A 22,998-nucleotide genomic window follows, 5' to 3' on the forward strand; every position below is an offset into this window, starting at 1 on the left:
CATGTCTCGCAGCCATATGTCAAGACTGGGAGTATACAAGTGTTATACAGTTTTGTTTTCACGTACGTTTTGATTTCTGTATTCTTCATTATTTCCTTAAACCCCCAGTAGCATTTCCATGCATTTCCAATCCTTGTGTCGATTTCTTTTGTCATTATATCAGTGACCGAGATTTGTTGGCCCAAGTAAGTGTATTCTTTTACAAACTCTACTGGTTCGCCGTTTAAAAGAATATTGTCTTCCAATGCGTTTGTCATAGCTTTGGTTTTTGAAGTGTTCATCGTCAGACCTACCTTGCGGCTTTCTCTATCCAGATCAGTGATCATGTATTGTAGTTGGTCTTTGCTCCTTGCCAGTATTATTATGTCATCAGCGAACCTCAAGTGTGTAAGATTTTCGCCATTTATGTTAAGTCCGTAGTGGTCCCATTCCAGTCTCCGAAAGATATCTTCCAGTACAGCTGTGAATAATTTAGGTGACAGTGGATCTCCCTGGCGTACGCCTCTGTTTATGTTTATTTGTTTCCCTTGTTTCTCTAGTTTTATTCTTGCTGTACTGTTAGTGTATATGCTTTTTTAAAAATCTTAATGTATTTCTGGTCGACTCATTGTTTCTTCAGACATTGCCAGATACTGTTGTGTTCTATTGAGTCAAATGCCTTGTTGAAATCGATGAAGCAACAGTAGAAGGGCACTTTAAACTCTTTGGCTTTTTCAAAAAGTTGTCTTACCGTTAGTATATGGTCCAATGTTGAATAGCCTGACCGGAAGCCAGCCTGTTCCTTGGGCTGGTTTTCATCAAGAGTTTTGGTTATTCGCCTTAGGACAATTTTTGCAAAAATTTTGTAATGTTCGACATTAGGCTTATTGGTCTGTAGTTGTTAATTTCTCCTTTGTCCCCCTTTTTATGGAGTAGGATTATTGTTGATGTAGTCCATTGTGCAGGAATTTCCTCGGTGTGCAATATGTCGTTGAAAATGTGTTTAAGTAGTGGTACTAGCTCGTTTTTACAATCTGTAAGTAATTCGTTGCTGATATTATCAGGGCCGGGAGCTTTATCCTTCTTCTGTGTTTCTATTGCCTTGTATATTTCTTCTATTAGTATAGGTGGAACCGCGTCGGTGTTATTTAAGTCGGTGTTTACTATTTGGTTCTTGCTGGAGTAAAGGTTTTCGTAGAATGTAGTTGCTATTGACAGTATATCATATCTTTTTGTTTTCGTTTTCGAAAGTCGGTCTTTCATATTGGGTATCCAGTCTTTCTTTTCTTTTAAAGTTTTTAGAGCTTTTTAATACCTCCGGTTTTGCTTGTGTATTTTTCAAAAGTTTCACGCCTAGTGCGTTCTCTGTCTTTTCTTATTTGGTTTTTGATTTCTTTACTTATTTCGCTTATTTTGTTTCTGATAATTTTTGTTTTCTTTGTAGTATTTAACAGTTTTGATCTTGCTTCTAGGAGTGTAATTACTTTCTCTGACAAGTTTTTCTTATCCTTCGTATTATATTTAGTATCAGGTTCTGGTCTCAATGTCAATATTTCATGTAGTATGTTGTACTTCTGCTGAGTATTTATACCCTCAAAGGATGATTCTGTCACTAATTTCAGTTTGTCTTTGATGGTGTTTAACATTTGTTTGTTATTTGGTGTTGGTCTTCTGACTTTGAAGGGTCGACTTTTAATAGTGCCCATTGACCTGCTCAGACGTGCTCTGAGGACTCGGTGGTCGCTATTAAAATTTAGATAAATGGTGCCGCAGTCGTCAATTAATTTTGGTCTATTTGTTAAGATGTAATCAATTTCGTTTTTGAAACTGCCGCCTGGCGATTCCCAAGTCTATCTTTTTGAAGTTCTTTTCTTGAATAGGCTGTTCATTATCCTCATGTTATTTTCCATCGCCATTTCTATTAGTTTTTGTCCGTTCCTTGTTCTTTTCCCTCTGATGTAAGGGCCAAGTACAATATCTTCTCCATTTCGTGGACTTCCAATCTGAGCATTGAAATCTCCCATTACTATGCAGTGTTTGTATGTGTACTTTTTTAGGGCGATGTTGAGAGTTGAGTAAAATGCATCGATTTCTAAAGTAGATGACTGCTCTGTTGGTGAGTAAGCTTGCACTATAGACCATATTTCCTGTTTTGGAGGAATTTTAATTTTTAATTTGTTGAGTTTTGAGGACACAAAAGCGAAATTATTTGGGACACAAAAGTCCTCCACCTCCTGAACAGCTTAGAAATCGTCAGCGTAGAGCGTCAGTTGTTTTTGCTACTTCGGTGCTTTAACTTTTTGTTAGATTGGACTCAAAGAGCGCAGAATAAACCAGAAAAGATGAAGAAACCGCGAGCGAAGCGAGCGGATTTTTCAATTTATTTTTATTGAAACGCTATTGGAATATTTTAAAATTCATGATCACATAAACCTAAGCATATATTACAGTGAGTTTATTAATCGTTTATTTATATATGGATTGTGTACTCGTATAATTATAAAAAAAAAACTGTAAAAAAATTCGCAAAATTTGCCGCCCCTCTAAATCTGCCGCTCTAGGCACTGGCCTACTTGGCCTATTGGTAAATCCGCCACTGGTAGCTAATAAGCAATATCCACAAAGAAGTAAAACTGCATGCCAAAGTCGCTATTTCTAAGTTAATGTCTCTGATTCACAAATAATAAGTACATGTGACTCTGTCATTAAGTCTCTGTAATGTAATTGGCAGCAGTAGCGTAACTTAACTCAACATTGGCTCTGATTGGCCATAAACAGTATTGATTTACTTATATATACTATACAAACTTATATAACCTTGCCAATTTGTAGAGACTATTCCCGCACAGTGTACAGTAACTACAGACAATTTCAATATCAGTAATTGTTAACAAACATTCACTGTAAATAGACTTTCTCTGGGTAATAAAATATAAGTACTTATAAACTTGTATGGTCATGGACAAGTGATACGATTCTGTTGTATACTTGTAGAATAAGTATCCATATCTCTGGTGATGTGATAATTTATATCTTGTCATTATTAAATAAGGACACATAGAGGAATTTTCATAGTTTTTAATTAAATACTTATTAACAAATTACTTACTTGATTTTTGTTTGAACTTGTTTTACACACCTGTTTAGACTCGCATATTGAAATTCGCGCCAAAATCGCTTTAACACTCGCGGATATTGTCTCGCGTATCCGCCTGGTTTGGCCACATCATATTGTACAAGCATCTGCTCGGACATAGGTGCACTCCCTATTCCTTCATTCTCGTAAAGCGATGGGACGGCAATCCAACACGACCAAAGAGATAAGGCGCAGTACCGACATTAACGTGAACTGAAAGTCTAGCAGGCTCCGGCTGGCTGGTTCTTTTTGCCAATAGTCTATGAACATCTAACATAAAAACTTTTTTAATAGAGAACAATTTGACGTTTAACTTTTCATTACCGTTATGTCCTTTACCGTCCATTACCGTCATTATGATTGTCGTTATTCTGATACAAAATTAAACAAACTTATCTACCCGAAAAAACTATAATGAAAGAATGATTTGAAATAACCACAAAAAAAACCGTAAACCAGTAAAATGTTCACGAGTTTGTCTAACCCTTTGTGTATGAAAGCCGCGTTGGGGCTCTCCCCTGCAGCTCTGCTGTCCCATTCTTCCCGTGAAAAGTGCATTGCTAATATAAGTAGATTGCCGACAGTCAATTTACGAGGCGATAGAATGAAATACTGTGCGTCAGCGTTTATACCTGTGTGCGTGGAGAACGGAGAAGTTTGTCTACTGTACACGATGCGGACGCACAATTTTAACCGCTTCAGTTGCCAGGTAACATTCCCAGGCGGCAATCTCGAGAAGGACGAGAACGTATTCGCTTCACTGATACGTGAATTAGAGGATAATTTAGGCGTTCAGCCTAAAGATTTAAAAGTTTGGACCAAGATGGGTCAAGTTCAGCTTCGCAAAACTAATGTTGTAGTCACACCCGTTGTTGGCGAGATTCTGAACTTCGACATCAATAATCTGGTGATAAATGAAGACGAAGTAGACGAGGTATTCACTATTCCTATGCAAGTGTTCTGCGACAGGAACAATCATGGCAGCCTGAGGCACAACGGTGTTCTGGTGCCAGTGTACAGCGGCGGCAAACACAAAGTGTGGGGCATCACGGCGACGATCACACATCGCTTCCTATATACCTTTTTACCTAAAGAGTTGTACAACATTGGTTTTTTCAGAAAACAGTATACCATAAATGAATTAGTCGAGTTATAAAATATATGTACCGTTGCGAAAACTGAAGTCAAAGTCGAATATTTTTATTTCACGCGCATTCTTACGTTCTCTCTCTCTCTAAAGCTCCAATATGTTACTGCTCAGGTAAGAATGCTCTTTTTCTTTTCTAGCTCTAGTTCTTTGTTCATTTGGTCGAAATGCGCCCTCGTTCCTCTGGTCTACGGAACATAGACTACATAGATAGAACTCCAATATCCTCGTTGTTGGTCAGCTCCCCTAGCAGATTTTCCGGCTGATCTCAGATGCTTCACGTAATGTCTGATTTCTATCGTAAGTATCCATTTAATGTAACCGATCTGAGAGTCAGGAGCTTTGGCATTTAGAATAAAACTCAAATGAATATTTTTAATCCCGTTTATATAATTCATCATGTTACCATATTTGATAAAATCATGCTAGGCTCTAGACGACGTCCTGGACAGGTGGCAGTTCAAAACACGGTACTAAGTCTATCGAAGGTAGGCCCTTCAGTTGCAGGTATTCGACTCTACACATAAAGTAGCAATAGTTTGAGTATCTCTTCATGTCGGAAGCGCACACAGGGTCATACTGGGTCGTGCAGAAACAATCCAGTTCGGTCCAACCCGGCCATTTGGCTTGCACCGATGTGGCCAGCAAAGCCGATAAGATGACGAAAATGAAGACTGGAATAAAAACGAAAATATGAATGAAGTTCATGAAATAGTTTTACCCAGTAGTTGCTATGTTGTAAATCGCATCAAGATAAGCTTCATTGTTCTAGCCTTTAGCTAATTGATCGCTGCAAGTAGGTCTTAGGTTGAACTCTGTTTTCTGTGTACTGCGTACCTAACCCTGGGTACCTGTACGATTATAAGTGAATTGGGTGATGTATACCACATGTACCTACAACCTCTTCTAATGGAACTAATATATTGCTTATGCATGAATGAATTTATGGCCAGTCTTACCTCTGACCGTTAGTTCGAGAGTGGGTCATTCAGCGGTGGACCCGTATCAAACAAAAGCTTATTTTAGTGCTGTGTCAGCTTCCATAGTACTTACATATTTTAGTGCTTCCTTAATAGGTACTTACTCAGAAAAAAAATGTGTCATAATATATGTAGGTACATACAGGTACTTCAGATACATAGAGAGGATCCAATAAGTATATATGTAGGACTTAATTCCTTCAAATTGGATGTGCTTGGGTAATAAGTGACAAGTAGGTAAAGGTATACTTACGTGTGTATAGAGTGCGCTGCACTCTGCGGTCTGCAGAAGTGAGTGCAGTTTACAGCTCTTGGTGCATTTTTTTTTTAAAGACTGTGCTTTAACCATAGATATAATATTACTAAACAAGATTGCGCACGCTCAAAATATATATTTACGAAAATGAACTCTATTCTAACGCAATAAGGTACTAAATTGGTTGCATAATGCACAGAGGCAAATCCGAGCCGAGAGGGATAGTTCGAACGGAAGCTGTTTGTCTCTTTCTAACACCTTGCCAGCATAAAAAAATGTTGTGATCAAAAGTTTTGTCTTCCCAAAAAACAATTGAATCACTTATATTTTTATCTTATTTTAATAATTGTAAGTCAACAAATTAATAACAATCGCATTAATTTATTCGTATTTATTATTAAAACATAAACAACATAAATTTTTATTTTGCTTTTTTTTATTTTCTAGCGGTAACCCTGAACATTCTTGGCGCGTAATTAGCATTTAAAATTTTGTTTATATTTTTTTGTATTTAATCAATTCAAACTATTAAAATGGTCAAAAAGTGTTGCTTTTATACTTGTGAAAGTGAATCCTATGGTGGTTGCAATATATCGTTCCACCGGTAAGCTAATAATAACATTTTCGTAAATCAAACAACTAGGGTGCCCATGAATTCTTGTTATGAGTCAAAATATGGGTGATGGATTTTAAAACTGTTGTACTATTGTTATAGTTTCCCAAAAAAATGTAGAAAGGCGATATAAATGGCTCAGCAGTCTATATGTGAAGCAAAAATACAAAAAAATCAGTCTGCACTTCGAATCTTCCCGTTTTTATTACTGCTAATTCCCGCTAATTATTAAAAGCCTATATTAGTAGTTTAAGGTCACAAACTGCGTAAGTTAAAACTTCAAGGCTTATGTTTAACTGATCACCAGATATAGTAACAAACAGCAGACAAAAATAGTAAATGATCACCAAAATGAAACTCGCATTTTAATGTAAAACTATCACCAAAGTTTTAACACTTTGCTATCCTATTTAAGTGAAATTACTCCAAAATAAATCATGCGTAAGCCAAAAATAGTAAATGATCACCAAAATTAAACCACCATTTTAAAGTAAGATTATAATCAAAGTTTTTAAATTCTGCTATCCTATTTAAGCAAAATGAGTCCAAAAAAATCATTGTTATCCCAAAAGTAGTAAATGATCACCAAAAGTAGTAAATGATCATCAAAAAAGTTTTTACATCTTGCTATCCTGTTTAAGTAAACTGACTCCAAAAAAATAAGTTCGGCCTGATAAAATAAATGTAATAACATTTTGGGGACCCTTTTCCTGCACTAGCGTGGAAAATTGTCTATTGCATGCCTCTAAACAGTGCGATAAGAGTGTATTGAGAAACACATTCTTCTTCTTCTTTCTCCTGCCCTGTTCCCAATTTTACTTGGCGTCGGCGCCATGTCATTTTCTTCCATTTTCCCCTGTCACTCGTCATACTGACACTCACGCATGCATTGCAAGCCGGACACATAACTTAATATGGCATCATAATACTTTATTTGGTAATAAGCCTACATTTTATGGCAATCACAGTGACTTATTTAGGCAAAAATAATACATTAATTTGGTCGTCAAGAGTTGGTGATCATTTACTAAATTTGGTGGTCGAATACAATTTAAAGTGAAGTCGTGACTAAAATAGCTGGTACTATTACATTTTTAGACTTTATTTTTCTGGTGTTCAGTAGATATTTCTGGTTGCAAAACTTAGGGTATCAAAGCATTTTATGGTGGTCATTATATTTGTTCCCAAACTTCAATACCAATCTGTGTTTAATAATCTTAGCAAACTCGGATTGGTCTCACATAGCTTAATCTCATAGTCACCCTATTAGAAAGGGACAGACGGCCTCCGTACTAACTGTTTCACTCGGCTCGTTTTTTGGTTAAAAATGCGCAGTCCTGTTTACTAATATTATGTCTATGGCTTTAACTTTCCCATACACAGCCTTACGGGTTGGGTGTTGTGGTGTGCAAACCTTCGTTAATTAGGTCCTTAATTTTAAAAAAAAATCTTAATAGGAGACCATAGACGGACTTGAAAAACTGAAAACTGGCAGGCAAAACTGCTAGTTAGTCGTGACGACAGACTAGATTTACCTCGATGCAGGCATGGCTTACTGGCTGATTGTTGTAAGTATTTAAGTCTCGGGGATAGTTACAATACCTAAGTGGCTACGGAGTTAATAGCATAGGACATCAAAACCGTGATGTTGTATAAGTTCTTAATTTTGTATCTATCCTTCTCTTAAAATTGGCAACATCATTGGAAAAATAAAAAAGGTATTATCACTTAAAAAATATATTTATAAAGAAACAATAAGGAGGTAAACTACATAAGGAGGTTGTAAGCAGTCAGTCTAATGGCACCGTGAACCCGTGTAGAGCAGTTCCATAGATCCTCCATTGTGCTTCACGAAGTCATGTTGGCACTGGTATTCGCACATACTATTGAATGTGACCTCTTTATTGGCCACTTTGGCACAAACAGGGAGGTATATTTTTGGGCAGGGACAAGGTGGGGCCCGAGGCACACACATTGTGGTCGTCAGCATCAAAGCCACGAGAAACACTGCGGATGAAAAGGTTTTATTTTGGAGTGTGCTTTTAAAAGTTATACCTATGTGTCGTTACAAAAGATTTATGTTTGTAAAGATGATGAATCAGGCAAAAGTAATATTAAGTTCTCCCTTCATTTATGTTTGTTGAGGAAAACTCAATAAATCTTCAGAAAACTACATCGCGTGGGAAATACCTCGTCTTACATAATGAGGCAAATAAACACTTTTAATAAAAAAGGTAAGTTTACAAAATTACATTAATTTAAACGTTAACAACGTTTGTTTGTTTTATTTATTTTCTATGCCTACTATGTGATTTAAATAATGAGTGAGTTAATCTAGCTAATAATTCAGTTGTTTGGCCGTTGCTGGCTTATGCATTAGTACATCAAAACAACGATAAAAGCTACTTAGATATGAAAAGCTTTTTGTAGCCTTTTGTGACTAACGGCCAGTTTCTTCATCAAAAGTTAAAGTTAAAGTAATGTCTAAAGTAAAAGTAACGGTCAAATTCGTTTTTTCAAGGCTAAAGTGACAGCAAAACTAATAGAAAAATTTAATTTAACCGTTACTTTTACTTTAGACATAACTTTAACTTTAACTTTTGATGAAGAAACTGGCCGTAAGAGAGATCCTTGAAGTAAGTAAACTTAACAAATAGAATTTATGTGAATGCAATAATTGATTCATATAACAAAAACAGTGAATTCAATGCAAAACCCCACACAATTTTCAATCAAAACAAGGTGTAACAAAACGTGAATAAGTACCTACAACTCAAAACTGTGTCAATTAAACGTATGCTTACCAACTTTGTAATCCATAATTATCGATCGATTACCCGTACGTAACTGTTGCACTTGTCGACTGCACTGTACTCAACGAAGCACCGTTGTATTTTATATAGCTACGTATTTAGTAGGTACTAATTGTTCGCGAACAAGTATTATCGACTCGTTTCCTTCTGATAAATAATCAGTCAAGAGCAATAAACAGGTGACAATTAAGTACTCGTAAAGTGTGATCCTTTATATCGCCCTTAACTCGCGGTAAATGGAACTTGAATAAAACAGAAACTTGAGACAAAGGTACGTCTCCATTGTGACTATTCGTGATTTTTATTCCGCTCAGCTGCGTCGTAATCGCGTTTCTGTTATGAATATCCTTGGGTAAAATTAATTTGCCCATTGTCTGGCTTTTTTCCTAAGGATACGACATTCTTGCCTGATCTTATGACCATCCTTTGAAAAGCAACGTTTTTTGTTACGAAGAGCCTTTTAAAAGACACATTACTTAAAAATTAAGTAGCTTTCATTAAATCAAGCACCTAAAAGCAAAGTCAAGACTAGAGCCATGTTCATATAACAGCATATCCTATATCAGCAGCAAAGAAGATTAACACTGAAAAATTATTAACGGGTGGTCCAAATACTTATTTGATGCTTTACCAACTGTGGATTTTTGCTTTAGTAACACACAATGCGGGCTAACTATTAGGTATGCCGCATGCCATGCATTTTACCAATTCATACTTCCCTAACATTGTTATAATACTAGGAATTAAATAAATACTGTATATCATACAGTATGTGTAGGATATGTTTGTAGGTATATATTAGCACTATTTTAGTTAAGAAAATTTTATGATAAGAAGCAAAGATCCGAACGTTTATTATTTACTTGACTAGCTTCCGTCAGCAGTTTTACCGTTTACCTACGTCCCATTTTTACGGCTAAGTAACTGAGCTATCAATATAACATGGAATTAATTTTCTGAAATCGGACCCCGTCATAAACGCGTTCCTGTAATACAAAACCTCATTTATCGTCATATCATAACAATTTACCTCATACTCTATATGTCATGCAATCTTGTATATCCCTTATGAAATCTGTCTGACCAAGCTATCGAACGATATCGATGAGTAACCGATATGGTCGGTCATCCTCCTGCCGTTATCCCAACTCAGTATGTAAGTTACCTGATAATATTGTAGCAGTTATTTGTAACACAGACACGTATTACAATATTATCTGACTCAATAACTAAAATAAATAGGGTATCTCCCTTATTTTTGGATCGATAAGTTTATAAAGTAATTTCCTGGTTCCTACTCCCCATGCCAAAAGAAGTTTATTTCAAGTGCTTACGTAAGTACGAGGAAATCCATTACTCTTAACAATCTTATAGATTTCAATAGATCCACTTATTAACCGCTTGAATGCAGCTAATTAAAGAACAATAGAAAATCAATTGTGTCTCGCGTATATCTGCGCACCGACAGACAACGGGTAAAGGGAGTCTTATCAAAAATATATCAACATAATTTTAAATCTATTGACTCTAGTTTGTAAAAATGACGATACATTATTTGTAACGAACATGTATGACGTTTTTGAGGGGGCCCTCAAAAACGTCATACATTTTCGTTCAAATCGCGTCAATAGCCCTTATGTGACATAATCTGATCATGATGCAGGCTACTGCGTCACCAAGCCTACGCATCATTCGAAATGAATTTTTGAATAGCGTTATATTGCGGTAATACGGGTACAAAAACTTTAAATACGTAATTTTTATTCTATTAACATGCTTGTAGGTATCTTAGCACGTTTACCGTAGCGAGAATAATTTAGTGTTATTAATAATAATTATTATCTGACAGTTAATCTGCGTATAATTACAGTGTAGTTAGATGCAACGGGTTGTGAGGTGCAGTAATTGCCAACTTCGAGGTGCCACAGAGATGCATCCTTAATTTGTGATGATGCAAGTTCAAGTTGTGCGTAAGTGAAGGTCTGTGCCGAGACCTTGTACTTGTATTAATATCCTGTTTAAAGAAGTCTGTAGTACTTATGTGTTAAGATCGGTTTACGTAAATATCGGGGAAAAAATACCATTAATAAAATATTGTGCAGCTTAATGTTATTTTCAACCACCGACGGCAAAAATGGGTATTATAAACTCGATGTATTAATGTGTTTGGCACCATAGCTCCCGATCGGATAAAGCGATTTCAACTTAGTTTTTTTGTTGTTATGTAATGTTACCTATATCAAGGACCTAGATTAAATCCATGAGTATTCCTTTTTTCGATGGCCAAATCATCGAATGACCCTTTCTGCTGTGGGTTAACAGCGAGAGTGAGGGAGTGTCAGACTTTTACTGACTAAAAATCCATCGTGTTCCTTCGTAGGCATTTTATGTACCAGGGCCGCGGTAACTCTTTCGAACAATCCCGCAGCCCTCCATGAGTATACCTACCTAAGCCAGAATTTCAGCTCGATTACAACTTCAAAAATTAGAACTGTTTTCCTACCTTACTATCCTACTAATATTATAAATGTAAGTTTGTGAGAATGTATGGATGTATGTTTGTCATTCTTTCACGCGAAAACGGCAGGACCGATTTGGTTGAAATTTGGTATGTAGATAGGTGATACCATGCATTAACACATAGGATACTTTTTATCAACACACCACGCGGGGGAAGCCGCGAGCGGAAGCCAGTACCTAATAAAGCCTAGCTCCATGATTAGGTAAGTCAGGAAATCACCAACCCTGAAATTGTTGCTACCAATGAGCTCATGGGAAGCCCTAAGCAGTCATGAATTAAAATAAAACCTTGTTTTAGCTAAATAAGAGTTCCTAGCCTTTGCGTAAGACGAACAATATTAGCGTAAGTAAGTAATACTTAATGAATAATAAAATATCCTCAGAATATCGTACGATATTGCGGTCAAAAAATAAAGCTAAATCACCCCACGGGAATTTCATAGAACACTAGAAGAAATAATGGATTTCTTATGACCGTTCAGGAAAAACTATATTTTTGTTTTCAGGAAACTGAAAGTATTTTTTTTTGCTTTTCGAATTTAATTTTTGTCATAGGTGTAGGTACTTCCCAAAAGTCTTGTTGACAGCCACATACTTACTCAGTTCCTACAGTTAGCACAAAAAAGATATTAAAAACTGGATCCCTAATCACCCATCATACTCTTTACTTTAATTGATGGTGATGATGATGATGTCCTCCTAGACGTTTCCGTCGACGGCGACACCCTGGCATATATCGGCAGTTTGGTTTCGTTCATGGGCTCGTACATGACTAGCGAAACCAAACTTTGCCTTGAACACGCGGTCACAAATAGCGCAGTAGAGTTGCCCTTGCGCATTGTAAGTGTAGGTATAGGAGGGCTTGGGGCGGGATTTTTGGAGCTGCCGTTTAGCGTCTAGGGCTTCAAGACGCCGCTGTTCAAAATCCTGTACGCTCTTATGAACAGTTCTGCGCCACTCAGGTCTTTGGGTCGCTAGTAAATAGTGCGTAACGTAAGATTCAAGTTACAAAACTCTTGTCTAATTAAAACAGGCAGGTAATAAATTGATAACAAAACTATAAAAGTGCGTAAATGAACCTAAAAATGCTAAGTGACTGATAACATTATATGACATCATCACATTCATGAATTTCTGGGTCAGGGAACTCAAAGTTTACTGTATTTTAACGTAATTCCAATATATGTATATGAGTGTTACAGAGTCATTCTTGGAAGTATCGAGAGCAAATAAATATTGCGGCTTGAAATATTTACAAGCTTTAAATAACTATTTGCAGAATAAAATCAACAGTGGTGGTTGTTTCCATATTATGTATAGTAGGTATTGCAACGTATTTTCCTTATCTTCTCAAAGTAAATGAGCCTACTTCGCAACTCTTATATCTTCAGATACCGTGTTAATAAAATCCTGAAATGATGAAACTATTTGTCGTATATATCTACGTTGAATGAGTTCTCATTAATCAAGCTGCTTATTTGTTTATGAATTAAGTTTTCGAAATTAGATAGGTAGTTGTTTTTGTCGTTTATCGTTGTTATTGTTTATTTAGTTAGGTAGCGATAAACTGGATGATAGCAGTTATACCTTATTCAGTTAATGAAGTTCAAAGTTAAAATGAAGATGAAACATGTTTCATATAGGGAACTATATTTTTTGTCACCAAAATTTATATTTGTCATCAAGTTGTATCACCTAATAAATAGATCTATCGCCACGAAATATTTTCGTTCTCAGATAAACAAAGAGTGTTCCCAGGTATGAATTACCAAATTATTGTTAATATAATGTGTAAAATATAAGATGGATTACCAATAAAATTGTAGTGCATTACATGAATATAAACTTCGTTCTTATAATAATAGTTTTATTACTTAAATAATAGCTTGATGCTCAAAATGGTAGATCTGTCACCAAATAAATCGATTAATCGATCCCTGACTGCTACTCCTTTTTATTTGTTATTTTATCACCAATACAGTAGTTACATTTTATTTCGTTCAGTTATTAAAATCATGTATTCGTTACCAATTTAATACATCAGTTTATAATTTTACTGAAAATATGTTCAAATGGAAGAGGAAGGGAAGGGAGACAAATTGGCGCGCTTTCGGGCCTCAACGAATGGGTTGTAGGTTGGTTGTAGGTACGATCATACGATGCTTATTTTGACTTTAATTAAGTGTTTTATTTACTATTCAGCTAGAAATTTAATTTAAATATATTTATACTACCTGTGGAAATTAAGACCCTTGGGGGAGGCACATGGCCAGTTAAGTAGTAGACTCTTTTGGTTGAAAGAATGATGACGATCACCCTACATTTTTAGACCTTCATGAAATTTTCTAGTGATATAATATATGCTTTATTGGTGATCTCTTTAAATTAGTTTGCTTAAATACTATTAGGACAAACCTATTATAATACATACAAAACCATTTATTTGGTACTTGACCCCATATCTCCATGATTTTCGGTAATTTATTGTGGAATTGATTTAATATTGTTTGGTGACTACATTTTGGTGACAAATCTACTATTTTGAGGGCAAACCCTATTATTTAAGAAACACAAAATAAATTAAATTGGTGACAGCTTAAATCATACCCTTTCATATATGCTGTGTTTAAATAGGCTGTTGTTAAAAAAGGGTAAAATACCTACATTTAAATGAAATTAAATAAAAAGAGAGATGTGTCTAGGTCTCATCTTGGGCCATAACTATAATACTTATGTTGAATATGAATAAATTATGATGCCCCAACAAGAGTATCTCACCGATGAAAGTAGGTAATAAGAAACAGTGGCGACTTTCCCTTACTAAAATACGGTTGTTTTCCTCGAATTTCTTACATAATGTATTGTGTATATTTTGCCTTATAGGTATCAACAGGCTTGTTCGCCAAAACTGGTCGTATAAATAATTTTAGACGCCTTTTTATTTTATTTTATATTTTTGTGCCTACAGGTAGGTAACCAGCACCTATCTACTGTAAATAAATAGTAAAGTCTAATATTTACGGAGCCGTGACCATCAACTCAAGTGGGAACACAATAACATTAATTTACACATTCTTATTTACACAGAAGCCTACTATGATAAATAAATACCTAATGTTTTCCTCAATTTTCTGCTAGCAAAAACCTAATCATGCTTACTTGGTCAATAGATAATGGCTAAAAATAGATACCTAACTAAAGTCTCTAATCTCGGGGAACCAAATGAGTTTTCTAGTTCTTTGTTGTTTCCTTGCTTTTTAGTTGTATGAAAAAACTGAATTTGAGACATTACATCATAAGGTACCTACTGTTACAGCCTTTTTATCGTCCCGCTGCTGGGCACAGGCCTCCTCTCACACGGAGAAGGATTGAGCGTTGATCACCAAGGTACCTACTAGTAATAGTAAATTTCAAACACAAACAATGCTTGTAGCTCAGATCAAAGAAGCTTGTAGCAAAATCAAGTATGTACCCATATGTATAATGTGTGGTAAAAATCAAAGAAGTCATATCTATGGTAAAGACTGATCGATGATAAACAGGTTTCAACATTTTATCGTTTTTCTTTAATTCATTTGTGTTTGAATTTGTTTTATCAATTTGATTTTTTATGACTCGTGATATTCTGCGTTAGTTTCATGGCAAACTTGTCAACCTATTGTACCTATTTATTTAAACACATCACCTGATTGGTCATTATCTTTTGTAAAGGCACTGTACCTAAGTACAATCATCATCAGCCTTTTTACCGTCCAACTGCTTGGGACAGACCTCCTCTCACACAGAGAAGGATTGCGCTTGCTCAATGTAACCTACATTGGTAAGGTAATCATACTATGTCACGAAAGACGTCTTTGGTTCTCGTGGCCCCTCTCTAAAAGGCAGAAGACGGCACAAAAGCTGAGGTTTTTAGTGGGTGCAAGCCCCACATAACCTCACCGCCTCCCCGGGCGGTTCTTTTCTCAGCTGAAACAAAAAAAAGAGTAATCATACTATTCAATCAAATTGGTTAATTTTATACTTAGCAGTTCGTATGCAGAATCAAAAAGGCCATGTTGAGCACCTCATCTGATTCTGTGGTCAAGTTTATCGTCTATCGAACCTTTCGCGATTACCTACCTACTTCATACGCCGTTACAAAATAATGTTACAAGATGTATCGGCACAATATGACAGTTGTGTCCACATTCTTCGACAACCCTGCTCAACTTCTGTTTTGAAATTGATATAAGCTGCCAACATGGATTTAAATAAAAAATATACATATAATCCTACACCAAACCGCGTTGAAGGACCACGCAGTTTAGCATATTTGTATAAAAAAAAGATACAATAGGCCGATTTAAGTAGTTTCGTGAAGAATTTTGTCATTGATAAACAAACAAAGTTAAACAGTTAATGGCCTTACTACAAAAACTTTAGCAACTGTTTTACACTTGTCTAAAAAAAATGTGGCTCCAAAATGAACCATATGTCAACGTCATAATTTGACATTTTTTTAGACAAGTCTTAAACTGACGTTAAAAAGTTTTTGTGGTAAGACGGTAAGTGTTTAAACGTAGCAGGGCCCAAAACACAATACACGGTAATTGGAAATTCACAAAACACAATAATAGACCGCAGCAAGTCAACAAAAACACAATACTAAATCATTATCGTACGAGTCTAAGAATTGAACTAAAATAATAGTTGAATTACGTCAAACTTATTTCCGAAAACTTGTAAAAACAAATAATGGTTCTTCCTCAAGACGTTCACACGTTGTCTGTCGCGCTGTCTATGTAAACACAATTAGCATGAACTAGCTTACTAAACTCCTCAGTGACGCACTCCGTGGGGATTTACGAGACGAAAAGAACCTTGTTTCTTCTCACCTCGGGAAATACAATATTAATATAAAAACGCTTGCTGTCCAGCTCAGAGCACCATTGCAATCCACGCTTACAACGGACTAAGTTATCCCGGCAACAATTTGTTTTTAAGTGTCGATAACCTTTGCCATTAACGTTTATAAATAAAAGCAGTATTTTATTTTCGTGAATATTCAGAACAGATTTAGACGCGATTCAACAATATGGCTTTCAAGTTCGGTGAGCATAAATTAATTATTTTTATTATTTGACGTTTGGAATTTGATTCCAAAAATTAGTATAAGCTTTTTTTCGTAATTATTTTTCTGGTTCAAGGAATTTAATTTTGTTTTCATATTTTTATACGATATCTGTAGGTTTCTCCTATCACTTTCCTCGTGCATTTTGTCCCATTAGGCATACAGTCCGAACCGGGCCAAGCATAACTGCATACAGACCTACTCAAGTAAACTTTCCCCTTGCTCAGTGACAACAATGGCACACGTACCCGAGGAATCTGCTAAAGCAAAGCATTTTGTTTTTTTTTTTTAACGTGAAGTTTTTTTCATTATTTAAATCTGTAGGTATGTACCTAATTGCCTCTTTATTTTGTCGACAAAATTATTCTAAAAAGCGTCGACAAATTATGCCACGATGAATATATTTTCGTATTTCTATTTGTTTGTGGATTCCAGACAGAAAATAATTTTCTTTCCGATTTCGTGTCTCCATTATAAATTATAGTTACAAATAGTTTTTTATAATTGATTAATTCTGATGTCTCCCCTGGTTAGTCAGTGAAGGTCATACTTCAGTCATGCCTTTAGACCAGGAAATCTTGACGCTTTGTTCATAATTGTTTGCATTATCGACTAGGTGCTTGTTATTTACCGGTTTCCTTTTACCTAACGTCGATAGAGCCTGATTTACGGCACCGCAGATTTCCAATTAATTTTTGAATCTGCTAATAACAAAAAAAGAACTAAACTTTCCGTTGTAGTTGTAATGTTGTGTTTTTTTTTACGTTTTATCGATAACATAATGTCAAGGTTTAATACCTACTTCTAGTAACTATGCCTCGTGCGGGTGTTTGTGTCGTTCTGTCATGGCCTCTGATATGACACAATTCAAATCATCTTTTTTAGAGCTTAATAACAATCTTATCATTGTTTCCGTGCCCTTTTAGAAGCTCCTAAATATGTTCAAAATTACTGAACCTTCTTTTTCTCTTTTTTCAGGTTTACTGCTGTTCGTCAGCGCATACATTTGCAGCACCCAGGCGTTGCCTCCCTGCACGTGCACCAGGAACTACCTCCCCGTGTGTGGTTCAGACGGCACAACTTACGCTAACCCGTGCTTACTCGAATGCGCCCAATACACTTCGAAGCAAGACATCACAGTCGCCAAGCAAGGACCCTGCGATGGCATTGTACCGGAAGTTTGCATCTGCCCATTGAATTACCTCCCCGTTTGCGGTACTGACGGCGAGACGTACGGAAATGAGTGCAGCTTGAACTGCGAAAAGGCACGCAAAGTTGGTCTGCAATTAAAGCATAACGGTGCTTGTGGGTCTGAGAAGGCCGAAGAGCCCGTCTGTACTTGTACCAGGGAGAAGAAGCCAGTGTGTGGCAGTGATGGTAAGACGTACAATAACGATTGCCTGCTCAACTGCGCCACCATTCAGAACAGCATGCTGAGCATCGCCAGCTACGGCCCCTGTGAAGACAAAGTGAAGGTTGTCGACAATATTCATTTCTAAATTGTTCTTTAATTTTTTAAAGGAGTACTCACTGCCATATGTTATATTGCATTTAACTTGTTACTAGCTGTTATGTTTGTTACAACGCAATTTGTCAAAACGTGTATTTAGTTCCAGGATTTCAGAAACATCACTGGATTGTAACAAGTATGCCTAACGCTTTTATTATTTAAATATGTATCACTTATCCACTCTTCTGATGTATAACATTGTTGTTTGTGATGAATGAATGTTTCGTTATTTTTGTTGACTACTATTAAAAAAATGTTTAACTGATTAAAAAAGGTATTTATTTTTAACCCCAAGTTTACCGACCGCATCATCTTATTATGAGCAAAAATTACTTCTTTCTTTATCCATGCTACCAACTTTATTTTGCTTAATTGAAATTTTATGAATACAAAACATTTCATTTTGTTATTATGTATACTTGGTAACATGTTCTAAGATAATTGAATTGCCTATAATTATTTAGTGATAAGCAATAGTGTATAATTTATTACTATTAGATACAGTTTGGCTGTTTCTAGAAACAAAAGGCTAAATTAAAATGCGGTATATTTTCGGTAAGTTTTGTATTTTTGCTACTTTCCGCTCATACCGGGAAGTACTTACTACACATGGATAAACCGGCCAAGAGCGTGTCGGGCCACGCTCAGTGGCGAAAATAAGGGTTCCTGGTTTACTCCGGAACAGTAGCCATATAATACCTATTGTGATAAGCTGTTACTGCCATTTAAGTTGTTTGGATTTAAGTAACTAATCACAACTTACTCCTACCATAAAATGATGTTGGCCCAGTACAGAGCCCTGTGGGATACCCACATCCTTATTTCTTTAAATCAATGATTCATTGCTATGCTATGCTACGTCAATACATAGGTATGTCAGTACCTACATAGGTTGAAAATTAAGAAAGAAATAGTACTTACTATGAAGAAATAACCCGAAATAGTCACCAAACGAACGAACTGTGCGTATGAAACGAGAGCTCGAAAGCTTTTATCAGTTTTAGATAAACTATACGCTATACTTTTTAATTAATAGAACAAAATCAGTTTTTAACTTACAGTTAGTCACAGAGGCAGTTAGGACTATAGTGGAGATTTAAATTTTTACTTAGGATTGTCCCATCAAATCTATTTTTCAGGCATATTGATGTGCGCACACATGTGCATAGCTCTGGGGTATAGTGGCGAAGAGAATTCTGACGAAAACGGTGAGGCAGAATCTGAAGGGGACATTGACACGGAGGACTGGGGGGAACAAACCGATGACGAGGGGGGAGAACAAACCGATGACGATGGGGGGGAACAAACCGATGACGATGGGGGGGAACAAACCGATGACGATGAGGGGGAACAAACCGATGACGATGGGGGGGAGGAAGAACATCATGGCTGTATTTGTGCTCACTATTACGAACCACTTTGCGGGTCTAACGGGGAAACTTACTATAACAGATGCGTGTTTCAGTGTGCCTTACGATATATTAATCCCGAATTGATAATTAAACATTTTGGTATGTGTAATAGCGATGATCACTCTGGCTATCAACATCGTCACGGCCGGAGAGTTAGTTTTCTATTTTAATATTTAGGTTGCCGGAGTATCTAAATAGGTAGTATGTCAAGTAATGGAAATAAAACAGTGTCTTAAACATGACAATATCCGTTTAATTTAAATATCCCATTTTAGTAATGATGATGATAGTAGTGTAAGTTAAATATCAGTAAAGTCTTAAATGAAAGATTTTTTTTCTTATTTTTAGTACATATCAAGAATCGATATGCCAAGTCTTCTCATATCAACTTCCTTGCCTTTCCCCAATGTTGGGGACGGCTATCAATCTAACCGGATGCAGCTGAGTACCAGTGCTTTACAAGGAATGACTGCCTGTCTGATCTCCTCAACCAAGTTACTGTGTAAACCCAATACCCCTTGGTTACGCTGGTTCTCAGACTTTACACCCTTCTGAGTACCGTATGGACTGCCCAAGATGTTCAATGACAGCCGGGACCTACAGTTTAACGTGCCCTCCGAAACACAGACATTGGTATCCAAGATTTATTAAGAAAGTACTTAGTAAGTATAAACTTAGAAAAGATGCATTGGTATGTACTTGCCAGGCCATACTCACACTCATACTTGAGAAGTTGGTTCTTTAACCACTAAGCCACCACGACTTTTTATGCCAAGTTTGTAATCTATAAATATGAGAGAAAGTCGTTTTAGTTACACATTTTATTACTCAAGAAGGCTGAACCGTTTAAGCTGAAAATTAGAGGGGAGGTAGCTTAGACCCGGTAGAAGGACATAGGATTGTCACCAGACAGGGCGCGGGCGAAACCGCGGGCTGAAACCAGTGTTAAATAAATCCAACCACTCATTAATTTGATTTCCTGATTTTCTCAGCTTTTCTACCTAACCGCAGCGCACCGCAGCGCAGCGCACGCAGCAGAAGCTCTCAATAGGAATAAAACATGCCGATTTTGAAACATTCTTCATTACTGCTCCACTCGATTAATGGGCTATCAAACACTGAAATAATGTTTTAAATCGGACCGTTGGATCCTGATATTTTAGCGCGTTCAAGCAAACAAACTCTTCAGCTTTATAATATTTTAGTAGGTATATATTTGCAGCAATTCAGAATTGTCATTTATCAGGCTGCAATCTTAAATCAATTAGGTAGATACAGTTCTTAATAAACCAATACGTACTCAGCATAAAAATCAATTAAGTATATACATATTTAAATTAAGGTATTGATGATAGCAATTTTATTAATTCAATTTGTCAAATGTAGAAAACAAATTAATCTCGTGGAAGTTATAATTATTTGCATTTGATAAGATTTCTCAGGAACCGGGCACATAGGTGCCTCTAAAATTTGCAAGTTCTTTCATTTCTGTAAATTGGAACATGGATTTCAAAGTAGGTAAGTGCAACTAATTAATTCCAGCATGCCTTTAACATTTATAAATAAAAGTTGTATTTTATGTTCGTGAATATTAAGAACAGATTCAACAATATGGCTTTCAGGTTCGGTGAGCATAAATTAATTGTTTTTATTATTTGACGTTTGCAATTTGATTCCAATAATTAGTGTAAGCTTTTATTCGTAATTATTTTGATGGTTCATTCAACTAATTTAATTTGGTTTTATAATTTTCTACAAATTCTGTAGGTTTCTTCTATGAGGAGTCAAAGCGGGAGGGGTCCCGCTGTGTGTTAGCAGCGGTGAGGGAGTGTCGGACTTTTATTGACTAAAAATCCATCGTGTTTCTTAGTAGGCCTTTTATGTACTAGGGCTGCGGTAACTCTTTCGAACAATTCCGCAGTCCCTGTGGGCCTTGGCCCTGTCGGGCCCTACAGACCTATTCAAATAAACTTTCCCCTTGCTCATTGACAACAATGGCACACGTACCCGAGGAATCTGTTAAAGCATTTTGGGTTTTTGTCAACGTGAAATTATTTTCACTTTCATAAATCTGTAGGTACCTAATGGCATCTTAATTTTGTCGACATAATTATTATAAAATGTGACGATTATGCCACGATATCTTTGTTTTAGAACGTATTAATAATTTTATCATTTTTGTTCATGCCCTTTCAGAAGATCCACAATATCTTCAACATTAACCTGTTCTTCTTTCTCAGGTTTACTGCTGTTAGTCAGCGCATACATCTGCAGCACGCAGGCGTTGCCTCCCTGCACTTGCTCCAAGAACTACATTCCCGTGTGTGGTTCCGACGGCAACACTTACTTTAGCCTTTGCCATCTTGAGTGTGCTCAATACACTTCGAAGAGAATTATCACAGTCGTCAAGCAAGGCCCTTGCGATGATTTTGTGCCCCCAATCCCAGACTGCGTCTGCCATATGAGTTACCTCCCCGTGTGCGGTACTGATGGCGAGACATATGGTAACAAGTGCGCCTTGGACTGTGAGAAGAAACGCAATCCTGGTCTGAAGTTGAAACATCACGGTCCGTGCGCCCGTTAATTTTTAGAGCAGCATCCAATGCCATATTTCATGTTGCATTTAACTTGATTTTAAATGATTAAATGTTTAACAGTTTAAAATTAGGTATTTATTATTAAAGTTTAACCCAAAGTTAACCGACCGCATCTCATCATGAACGTGACATAGTTAAAAATTACCTCCTTTATCCATTCTAACAACTTCATTTTCTAAATTGGCAATTTTATGAATACAAAACATAACTTTTTCAAGTGATCAGAATAAAATCTCGAATATTTAAATAACAGCTCAAAAAATAGTTCCCATTATTTAGTGATGAGCAATAGTGTATAATTTATTACTATTAGATACAGTTTGGCTGCTTCTAGTAACAAAAGTCTGAATTAAAATGGAAAGTTTCGTTTCTTTTGCTACTTTCCGCCCACATAGGGAAGTACTTATTACACATGAATAAAAAGTTACCTATATGATACATACCTATTTTGATGAGTTATATTACTGCTATATAAGTTGTCTAGATTTAAGTAACTAAAATCACAACAGACTCCTACCATAAAATGATGTTGACCCAGTACAGAGCCCTGTGGGACACCCACATCCTTATTTCTTTAAATCAATGTTTCATTGCCATGATATGTATATCTTTGAATCACGACGTTCTAGTGCAATTTTATGTTATGTTCTGGACTTCGATTACCCACGTATCAAATATTCTATTACAAGAAATTATGTATTTCACCTTAATGACAAAAATAAAGATAATTTGTAGACTAGTGTTATTTTTTTCGGCAATTCAGAATTGTTATTTTATCGGGTTCCAATCTTAAATAAAAACATAATATCTAGGTATCTAACCAACAGTTCTCAATAAAAAAATAATTAAATAAGGAATCGATCTACGGTGTTAGCGATTTAATTTGTCAACTGCAGTAAACAAATTAATCTCGTGGAAGTTACAA

The 22,998-nt window shown here is 36.1% G+C and overlaps 4 protein-coding genes and 2 long non-coding RNA genes across 8 annotated transcripts; 4 read left to right on the forward strand and 2 right to left on the reverse strand.

Moving 5' to 3' along the window:
• Positions 1-3,199: 3,199 nt before the first annotated feature.
• Positions 3,200-4,304, forward strand: LOC124639035 (mitochondrial coenzyme A diphosphatase NUDT8-like). The gene has a single exon (XM_047176251.1). The coding sequence runs from the start codon at positions 3,579-3,581 to the stop codon at positions 4,269-4,271; it is 693 nt and encodes a 230-aa protein (XP_047032207.1). The 5' UTR covers positions 3,200-3,578; the 3' UTR covers positions 4,272-4,304.
• A 328-nt stretch (positions 4,305-4,632) lies between these two features.
• On the reverse strand, positions 4,633-5,681 carry LOC124639038. Its single transcript, XR_006985434.1, has 2 exons — positions 5,496-5,681; positions 4,633-4,936 (listed from the first exon to the last, which is right to left on the reverse strand). It is a non-coding gene; the product is annotated as an uncharacterized LOC124639038 (long non-coding RNA).
• A 2,151-nt stretch (positions 5,682-7,832) lies between these two features.
• On the reverse strand, positions 7,833-9,219 carry LOC124639227. The gene is made up of 2 exons (XR_006985449.1): positions 8,916-9,219; positions 7,833-8,118 (listed from the first exon to the last, which is right to left on the reverse strand). It is a non-coding gene; the product is annotated as an uncharacterized LOC124639227 (long non-coding RNA).
• On the forward strand, positions 8,113-19,718 carry LOC124639225 (serine protease inhibitor dipetalogastin-like). Of its 3 annotated transcripts, none has more exons than XM_047176496.1 (2): positions 8,113-8,345; positions 19,204-19,718. In XM_047176496.1, the coding sequence occupies exons 1-2, from the start codon at positions 8,315-8,317 to the stop codon at positions 19,644-19,646; spliced, it is 474 nt and encodes a 157-aa protein (XP_047032452.1). In that variant the 5' UTR covers positions 8,113-8,314; the 3' UTR covers positions 19,647-19,718. The 3 variants fall into 3 exon arrangements, 2 of the variants coding, with proteins under 2 accessions (XP_047032452.1, XP_047032453.1); XR_006985448.1 differs by lacking the exon at positions 8,113-8,345 and adding an exon at positions 9,062-9,195 and having other exon boundaries at positions 19,204-19,303; XM_047176497.1 differs by lacking the exon at positions 8,113-8,345 and adding an exon at positions 10,172-10,258.
• LOC124639224 (thrombin inhibitor rhodniin-like) lies at positions 16,283-18,337 on the forward strand. Its single transcript, XM_047176494.1, has 2 exons — positions 16,283-16,534; positions 17,533-18,337. Exons 1-2 carry the CDS (start codon positions 16,519-16,521, stop codon positions 18,051-18,053), a joined length of 537 nt encoding a protein of 178 aa, XP_047032450.1. The 5' UTR covers positions 16,283-16,518; the 3' UTR covers positions 18,054-18,337.
• Positions 19,719-20,913: 1,195 nt separating the features above from the next.
• LOC124639226 (thrombin inhibitor rhodniin-like) lies at positions 20,914-22,128 on the forward strand. Its single transcript, XM_047176498.1, has 2 exons — positions 20,914-20,994; positions 21,717-22,128. The coding sequence occupies exons 1-2, from the start codon at positions 20,979-20,981 to the stop codon at positions 22,058-22,060; spliced, it is 360 nt and encodes a 119-aa protein (XP_047032454.1). The 5' UTR covers positions 20,914-20,978; the 3' UTR covers positions 22,061-22,128.
• The last annotated feature ends 870 nt before the right edge of the window (positions 22,129-22,998 follow it).

Source organism: Helicoverpa zea, chromosome 18 (genome assembly GCF_022581195.2).
Source record: "Helicoverpa zea isolate HzStark_Cry1AcR chromosome 18, ilHelZeax1.1, whole genome shotgun sequence".
Lineage (NCBI taxonomy): Eukaryota > Metazoa > Arthropoda > Insecta > Lepidoptera > Noctuidae > Helicoverpa > Helicoverpa zea.